Raw genomic sequence first — 9,845 nt, forward strand, 5'->3', positions numbered from 1 at the left:
TGATAGCAGGGACATTTCTAATCTGTGCTACATATGACCTATATCCTCACATTTATCCTCAGTGAAAATATGAGATAAAATAAAAACTATGTATAAAATATGGCCTATATGAAATATATGGATCGAGCAACTTCCTTCAAACACTCAAAATCCCCTCTACCCCTGTAAGACATAATGTAATCTAGGTAATGCAATACATATACTGAAAAATAAACTTTCTTTTAAATAAAAGTTCTTCTTCACTTTTTCACTTTTGAAACACTATGAAAACAAGTACCTGTCTGTAAAAATCACATTTAATGATACTACTTTTTAAAGACAAACACAAGCTGTAATGTCGACTATTTTGGTCTTTAAATATACCGTTAAAATCCCTGTTCAAAGCACCAGTGTGATTTATGTTCTGTGCGAAGTCACATATCTATTATTAAATAACTACCTTCAACTAATTTTATTTACTGTAATGAGTCGTGGTGCTTTAAGCCATTGTTATGGAAGTGACGGGGGCAAAATCCACAGAATTCTGTGCAAAAATGTCATTAGTTTGAATCTTCCACATAGTACAAATTCCCATCAATTTGTTAGTTGTAAATTTATTTATTGCAGTTTATTGCAGCTTAAGTTACAGGTGCAAAATTAACAGAGATCATAAGTTTTAAAAGACTGGACACACAATGCTGCAAATGTTTTAACATTGTACAATTTAAATACATTGCCAGATAATCACAAATGATAACAGAAACAGTATAACTGCATGTAAAAAGAGAAATATTTCAATACAGAAATAAAAAGATCTTCAGAAGTCAGAGTAGTGTACATATTTATACATTCCAGACGAGGCCTACTGCTGAGCACACTGGTTCTCTGTGCTGCTTTTAGAGCTGACGTGAATCATCTCGGTTTTTTGTTTCTTTCTTCTTTCCTCCTTTTTGTTATGCTGCTGGATCTCCTCCATCACCCTCTCTTTACAGTCAGACACAGGAGAGCTGCAAAAATACAAATATTACTCTACTGTTAAATTCACCAGAATTTATTTTTTAAATCAACTACACTTAGTGTACAAACCATAATTAATTTGAACCAAATCAGAGTTTTATCAGATTTACTCCTATTTGAAACGTACATTTTTGCCTGCAGTTTTTTTTTAAAGAGGACGTTATGTGATTGCAAAATCTCCTGTTCAAGTCCAGTAAATGTGTCTCTTGCTTTATTTCACCCATCAGAATCCATTGCTATTAAAATCTAAAAATGTTTAAAACTTGAAACAAACCACTTTTAATTACAATGAGTCATCTACCCTGAAGCTTGTAAACATCGCTTTTTTAAATATTTAAAAGAAAGTCACACTGAAACATACATCTTTTCCATTAAATATGAAATAGATAATATTGGATGACACTTTATCCACATCTGTATATTAACAGTGTCAGATTAAATTACTACTCATAAAAACACCAACTATCACCATATATTCATACAATGCCCATAAAAGGAGGAGTAGAATGAAAACTAAAATGACATTTAACAGAACTCCCGACTGAACACAAGAGCTGACTCAACAGTACAAGAATACAATTGAACTTATTAGACGTGTTTTGTGAAATCCAGTACATAAAATCTTCACCAGTGCTCACAGTAAACTCACTGACCTTGGAGTGGGAATCACAAGAGGCTCGTCTCCTCTGATCTTTACACTCTTTGCAGGCCGGGGCTGTGGTTCTACAGCTGTAACAGGAGGATAATTAACGTCAGCATTTAATACTCTGTGTTGCTTTTCTGTAGTGTGCACACTGTGATGTCACTGCATCACTTCACAGTCTTCCTCACTTTGGATGCGCAGGTCCTTTGTGCAGTCCACCACCTCAGCTGTAGGGGGGTTGCCAGCCTCAGGTTTTGCAGAAACATCCATCACCACAGCAACTACCTGCTCAACCTTGTCAAGCGAGGTTTCCTCAGAAGAGGGGACTACATCCACAGGAAGTTTCTCTTTCTTTCTCTTCTGAATTACACTCTTTTTTGCATCTAGAGAGAAATTGCAAGACATGAGCAAAATTACAGTCACACTATAACATTTAACATTTATCTCCATCTGTGTTATTATAAGCAACAAATCATATGATGTTTGTGAATCAGCAGACATACTGCAAGTCCAACGCACAAATGTAACTTAGGTTTTATTCTTTGTATTTACCTTTAGGTTCATATTTGTGTTGGAGCTCCTCTACTCGTAGCTGGAGCTTGATCTTGTCACTCTGAGCCTGCAGCAGTGACAACAAAACAGTACTACGTACAGTATATTACACAACAATTCAAAATTCCCACTGAACAAAGTTATAAAAGTTTGAAAGACGGACAGCAAACTTGGGCCAAGAGAAGAGACGATGATGGAATATTTGTCCTGTTTGCATATGGACAACAGGATATTACTGTTTACACAGCTATGATAGTCCCTAACAGCAGCTCAGGGCTAAAACAAGGCTAAAGTATTAAGTGTATGTTTGTTCTGACGCCCAAACAGTTGCTAACATGCCATCATGGATCACTGGGTGTTTAACTTAAAAGACACAGGCTGAAACAGAACAGCATTAATAAACATGTTTGCATCACCTCAAACACAGAGAGTGGTGCTTAAATGCTTGCAAAGCCTTTAAACATTTCTCCATTTCTACACATGTACAACCTAAAGTGTGATGGAATTTCGAAGTCGAAATTCGATCGAAGTCCAAAAACATTTGCGCCAGGTTTTGGGAGAAAATGAAATGTCAAAATTACGCAACAGGGAATGAAATTACTATTTTTTAAATATTAGAATGTTATGAATATGATGAATTAAAAATGACAGTAAGTTAAAGCTACCAAAAGGAATTGGAAAGCTCAGCAGTACCCTCTGGTGGACAGAAGTAATAATGACACCCAGTGACTGCTGCCTGACTGTTAAGAGTATTTGTGTGTTCATGAAATGTTGTGAGTATAATAATCAACCTGCTACACACAAATTGCTGTTTAGATTTGGTTCAGTCTGTAAATTTGTGAAGTTGTTGTTAATTCTGGAAATTTCCAGACTTAATTGGCAACATGTAGCAAATTATTAACCTCAATCTCGCAGTATCACAGTAAAAGTAGATCATGATTGTTACTTGTTATTAAGAACATGAAAATGATTTGTTAATAATTTGTTATTGTTCTCTATAGCTAGAAGTGTTTGAATTTATAAAGATTGATTCCCTAAATTCAGTTGCTGATAGTTAATTACTATGGTTTAAGGTTGAAGATTGTATTGTGCTGTGTCAGTAATATAGTGTCAGCAGAGTTCAATGCAGAGCAGTTACACTGAACTCTGCAAAAAAAGGCTACTGTCCTGACACTAAGCTAACTTAGCTTATGTAATGAAAGCATTTTATCAAAGTTATACATACGACATAAAAAAATTATACTCGAGTTATATATTATGTCTCTTTACTGCATATGAGCTTAGAGATAAATTAGAATTGTTCATCTGTCTTATGTGAACCTGCAACCCAAGTCCTTTCAAATAAATTAAGTTTTATTATATTGTTACAGCCAAAAATAACCATTTTGCTTCAAGGAACATTATAGTTCATTCAACAGCGACATTCTCAGTCCCAACACCTTGTATGCAGTGCTTTTAGTTGGTGTACTGGGCTGAAACTCTGAGGTTTCTCCATTGACTCTGCCTCACATGCCTTTGTTGTTCAATGTTCTGTTTGAGTTCTCATGACACTGACATTAGTCCAAATTCTGTTGTTCACCAGGCTGGAAAAATGTTCCTCAACAACTCTTTTTCTAAGGTCTTTAAAAATCTCCTTTGTTCAACGTCATGACCCACATCTACACACATGTGACAGGAAGCGGGAGGAGACAGAGCAGCCTCTTACCTGTTTAAAAAGCCGCTCAGTTGTGAACAGTTTTCTCTCCAACTCCAGAGCTCTCTGGCTTTCTGACAAAGACTTCATTCTCTGCAGGGAAAGCTCATCTCCTAGACGCTCTGCATCCTTACTGAGGATGAAAAACATACACACACTTTTTAACAGGCATCCAACACTACACAAATGAAGTGCAGCATCCTGAGTTACACTCACACAGTGTTGTTGAGCTTCATTTTCAGCAGGTCAGTGTAGTAGGTTTCATCTGGACTGCCACTGCTCTCTCCAGGAGCAGGATTAGCTGGCTGAGACTTCAACTCCATCTAAACGCACACACATCACATTTATGGCGTAAAGCCCCAATTATACGTCTCCGTCGATCCACGTAAACATACGATCGTTGTGGTCTACTGAACTGAATTTCACAGGAGTAGAGAGCACAAAGTGAACTCCCTGGAGTTCCCTTGTTTTCTGCAGTCATTGCTCAGAGGAGGATGTGAAGAATTTGATAGACGCGGAGCTGCAATGTCCTGTCGTTTGTTGTTAATGAATGAACTTATGAATATTTTAAGAGATAACAGGAGCGGACACTTCAAAGTCCAAATGGGAAATTGTGAAACTATTTTAATTTTTCTTAACCAAATAGTTTGTGACCCATGTCAAGAATAGTATGCTATCAAACCCAGCGCTTTCTTATCCTTTTTAGAAAGACTGGATAAAAGAGCAGTACAACAATAGAATATATAAAACAAAATATATAAATATTATATAAAATCATTTGGACAGACTTTTTCCATTCTTTTATTCTCCAGTTCTATTCCCGTTTCGATCAACACTGAGATTTGTGACGTGTGCACATCTGGGCCTCTGCCACCTACGACTGCCTGTAATTATAAGTATAAATCGACCTTTTGTCTTGTTTCTTCCAGAGCACTTTGTCTATCTTGGGTCAAAGAAAGCAATTTTCCAATTAAGTCGTTGTTATGTTTTGTTTAGCACTTCAGTAAGAAGAAAGAGAATATAATCTGTTGTTCAGATTTAAGACCAACAGTGTTTTCCTGTAACCTGCTGATAGACTTGTAGGTTAGGAAGCACTCACCTCCACCTTCTCCAGCCTCTGCAGTTTAGTCATGAGATTCTGGATTTCCCCGTTCTTCTCAGAGAGCATAGACTGGAGTCGTTCCAGCTGAGCGGGGTCAGCCCTGGATCCTTGGAGCTGCATCAGGGTAGCTATTTGAACCTGCAGAGCACATCCACAGAGTCATTCGAGTAAGGATCAGTTAGGAAGACAGTGCCTGTTTGTAGCTGATGTGTTTTTCCAGTTAACTTCAGGAATACAGTACCTTCATGCGCTGCAGCTGCTGTTTGCTGAAGGCGTATTGTTTCTGTAGGGACTGATACTGGACCTTCGTACTGATGAGCTGTCTCTCCATTTCGGCACGTTTATCCTCCAACTAAGTTACAGAACATATGCACAACGCAGGCATAGATTTTTGTATTTTACTTTAACTTCCCTTAACCAGTCAATACTGCTCGTAACTGCTGCACTTTTTGTTTTACCTCAGCAAAAAGAGAGTTGCCTTTGCTGCTGGGATCCTGAGCCTGCTGCAGAATCTGGTCCAACTGGATCTGGAGGTCTCGATTCGTCTCCCGAGATTTCTGTCACAACAAAGAGACACGAAGATATTCACAGGGTTCGACCTAAAGAATGCCATATTATGTTCTTTGTCATTTTCCATTTAAATGTTGTTGTTGTGATAGAAGGGTAATCATATTAAGCAAGTATGTAGCAGAAATCAGAAAAAAAAATTACAAATTCTAGGCTGTGTCTGCTCTGAAATTTGAAATACTTTGAAATACTCTGCTTCCTGGGTAGTATGATGTCATCTAACCTGGATGTTTATGTTTAAAAACACACACAAAAAAAATCATAATCAGTGAGCGATAGTCACTAATTGGAAGTATGATCCTTGCAGTGCTTTTGATTATGCTACTAATAATGAAATTAATCTAGAAAAAAACCATAGACTTTGTAAATTTGGGAAGCTCCACATTCATTTTAGGAATAGATTAGAATAGTTTTGGGAGTGTATGAGCCGACCAAGGGTTTTCCTCAGTTTAGTTTTTGTTTGTTAAAAAGAGATGTTGTTCGGCTCAGCTACTGAAGGGAGCCGAATGACGGACACCTCTTCTCATTCCATTATTTCTTTCTGTAGGTAAATGGTTCGATATTTGCCTCTAATGCATTGAACCAGGAAACAGCCTCCTTTTCTCTTTCCTCCTTCTCCTCTGAGATTCGATCCAGGTGGCGCTGCAGGTTGCTATTAGTCAGCTCCAGCTGCTGCTCTCTGTACTGAGACACCTGCAAGGTCTGTTCCAGCTCCACCTGAGAAAGATAAAGTAAAATCACAGCATTTCCTTATATTGCTCCATCTGAGAAAGAAAAGCAAACTTGTACTTGTACTGGAAAATAGGTTGGAACCTAGCAGATGACTAGAAGTATTAAGTTTGTCAGTTAATCACATTTAACAATCAACAGTTGCACTCCAGATACACTGAGTTTCAGCAATTAGGTCCCCTTGCCTTAATGTTCTCCAGATCCATGATCTTCATCTGGACCTCCATCATCTCAGACGTCATAGAGCTCTGAGTGTGCTCATTCAGAGCTTGCAGTTCCTCCATCTTGTTGTTTAAAGTCTCAGTCAGCACCTCAAGTTTGTGTTTCAGCTGTTTCTCACAGAGATGACTTTCCTCCAGAGCTGACTGCAACCTCAGCACCTGACAGAAACATATAGGGACTGATTACTGTGTCTAAATGAAAAACTTGGTTTGGCTGTGAGATACCGAAGGACATAAACTAATTCCTCGCACAGCAGGGTTCATCTCGACAGAGAAGTGACTTCTGTTTCTGTTTATATGACATGTACACAAATGCTTTTACATCTTCTCCAAACAACAGGTGTTAATATTTATAACATCTCATACATGACCATTGTGTTGGACCCTTTTCACCTCAGACATTGGAACTTGCCATAGTCTAAGAAACACAGGTGTTACTACATTAGAAGTGTTTCAGTATCACTGGGTGGACTTTCATTCACCTTTTGTATGCACACTTTCAAGTTGAGAGTAAAGAAACTATTTTGAAATGAAATAGTCACTGAACTTAATGTTAGCAGCTTTAATAGCTAGGTGGAATCATTAATGTAATGACAACTACAACTGGATTGCTGATAAAGAAGTGTCTTTGTGAATTAATTACTAAATGTGGTATTTTTAGACATTTGCTAGTGTTAAAGGAAGTGTCAACTAGGGCTGTGTCAAATCATACTGTTCAAGATCTATTGTCTTCGCATGATAAGAATTTCCTCTTATTGTTAATATTGCTAATAAAGCTATGTAATGGCATATTTACAAGTGAGCAGTAAAATTACATGAGCTTTAAAACACAGCAAGTGTCATGAAAGACTGAGCCAAAAGCAATGAGGGAAACTCTTAAGTCAAACCAAAAAACCTTCCTCTCTGATAAAGCATATAGTTAGTTATGGTTATGCTGCCATAGGCTTAGACTGCTGGGGGACCCACCCCCCAATGCCCTGAGCTCCTTTCCTCCTCTTGATCATCTCTCCTCTCCTCTAACCCCGCAATTGTCACCACTGTATGTCATTAACTCTGTGTGTTCTCTCCCGTAGTTGTCTTTGTTCTTCTCTGTCCCCCTCTCTCTGTCCCTTTCTGCAGGTGTCCCCCAGCTTTGAAGCTGTGTGTCTTCCAGTGTGCAGCTACTGGTCCTACCAATCTGCCCGATGTTTTGTTGTTGCTCTGTTCTTTTCTCTCTTCACTTTCCACTCACCCCAACCGGTCGAGGCAGATGGTCGTCCACCCTGAGCCTGGTTCTGCTGGAGGTTTCTTCCGTTAAAGGGAGTTTTTCCTCTCTACTGTTGCTTAAGGCTTGGTCAAGGGGGAATTGTTAGGTTCTCTCTATACATCTTTATAATCTTGACTTTATACTGTAAAGTGCTTTGAGATGACTTTTTTTGTGAATTGGTGCTATATAAATAAAGTTGAATTGAATTGAATTGAAAATATGGACCACAGATACCACTGTGAAACCAATATTTCATTCATGTTATGTTTTTTAACTACTTAATTTGTTTGTTTAGCATTTGCTTATTATTTTTCATCACTGATTGTGTTGGTTTGGCTCAAAAACCTGTATGCTGATGTGGTCAGAAAGAAGTTAATTAACTATTCTATTATCACATGGTCTTATGATATTTTCTATTTAAGACAGAGTAAAGGTAACGTAAAGGTAAACGGTAAAAGTTATTTGGCTGTTTTTTAGCTTATAACATTAAGGAAGATTAATAAAGCGATATGTAGCCAATTTAACAAAACCATAAATGCAGCGTTGACTATTTTAAGGCTTTGACCTCGAGACCAGACTTGAACAGCGACAGATTAATCTACCTTGTTGTTGAGCTCATTAACAACAATGTTGTGACTCCTCTCCAGGTGTTCTTGTTGCTCCTGCAGGTGTTGTCTTTGCTGGTTTTTCATACAGTCGTAGTCTGACTGCAGTGACTCCAGCATCCGAGTTTTTAGCTCCACTTCTTTGTGCAGGGAGTACTTGTCTTGCTCGAGAGCCTATGACAAACATACCATTCAAAGACAGGTGTAGATGTTTAAATCCAAGTCTGGATAGTCAAAAGATTTCACTGTCAATAATTTGTCAGTTGAACGGTTTTGTCCTGTAGAACCAGCTGATATTAAAAAAATACTGACATTAAAGTTTGAGTTTGGGTGATGGTTGAACGTTCAGAAGTAAATATCTCAAAAGCTAAGAAATGTACCTAGCTTCATTTAGGAAAGCTGAAATCCAAAAGTGCTGCACTATACCTCAAGTGCATTGGTCATCTCAACTCTCTGCTCATCCAGTCTGTTTTGCAGTTCCATCTGCTGGTTAAGGAGAGCTAACCCGGCTTGAGCAGCCTGGTGAACCTGCTCCTCCCGCTCCCTCAGCTGGCTCCTCAGCAGCTGGATCTCCTCTTCTGCTGTCATCTGGTTAAGAGCAGAGCAACAAGGGATGTTTGTATAACCTATTTTTAAAGGAAGAGGCTAACTAGGCTCTGATCTTTCTGTAAAACTTCTTTAAAAAATTCGCCTAACGCAAGAGTTAAGTAATATATTTCATGCATAATAACTGCATCAAAGTGTTCTCCTTTTTGCAGGACTTACAATTTGTGTCGTTTCACATGTCATTTTAGTACAGTGGCCTGGTTTACACGTATAAACAAATGATGGGCCATGGGCAGAAACGTAAAAGCGGCCTGACTGACAGCTCAACGCTGTCAACAGATGCTTCTTGTTTAGCGATAGCTTAGCTAACGTTAGCATTAACCACCGTTGATACGCGGCTCGAGCTAACGTACTCGTTTTTGACAGTAGCCGTTAACTGTACAACTGTTATTGAGGCGAGAGTATGAGAGAATGCAAAAAGCAGATGTGGACAATTGCTTCATAATAAACAACGATAAGTTAAATATGAACATGTTTAGTTACCTTGTCCACGACCAAACTTCTCTCTCAAACCGCCACGGTTTGAATCCGGTGACAGAAAACTATCGCGACACAACACGCCACTCAACGAGACTTGTTTCTGATTGGACAGGCGGGATCTCTACGGTTCTGTGTGGTGAATCCAAGCAGCCAATTTCTGACGTTACAGTCCTTGATGTTTGTTGTCGATTAGGGTTTAAGTTTTAAAACTATAGGCCTATCTTATAAGCTACTGGTGTTAGGGTTAAATTAGGTTTATAATAGGGATCACCGAATGTCACTGCATTTGATTAGATTGAGAGAAACGAAGGTGAATGCAGCAATGAGCAGAGTAGATTTTGTATGGATGCTAAGGTAGAGATTAAGGGAGTTATTTAGCAGAGCTGATCTTAAAGATGACAAGGT

At 38.4% G+C, this 9,845-nt stretch overlaps 1 protein-coding gene across 1 annotated transcript; it reads right to left on the reverse strand.

Annotated features, from left to right (window-relative positions):
• Positions 1-573: 573 nt before the first annotated feature.
• Positions 574-9,503, reverse strand: spdl1 (spindle apparatus coiled-coil protein 1). The gene is made up of 14 exons (XM_067519453.1): positions 9,444-9,503; positions 8,781-8,942; positions 8,352-8,528; positions 6,468-6,662; positions 6,121-6,270; positions 5,445-5,543; positions 5,228-5,338; positions 4,984-5,124; positions 4,101-4,207; positions 3,897-4,017; positions 2,192-2,258; positions 1,828-2,022; positions 1,650-1,725; positions 574-986 (listed from the first exon to the last, which is right to left on the reverse strand). Exons 2-14 carry the CDS (start codon positions 8,940-8,942, stop codon positions 842-844), a joined length of 1,746 nt encoding a protein of 581 aa, XP_067375554.1. The 5' UTR covers positions 9,444-9,503; the 3' UTR covers positions 574-841.
• Positions 9,504-9,845: the final 342 nt, after the last annotated feature.

The sequence above is a fragment of the Channa argus genome, chromosome 10 (assembly GCF_033026475.1).
Source record: "Channa argus isolate prfri chromosome 10, Channa argus male v1.0, whole genome shotgun sequence".
Classification (NCBI taxonomy): Eukaryota; Metazoa; Chordata; class Actinopteri; order Anabantiformes; family Channidae; genus Channa; species Channa argus.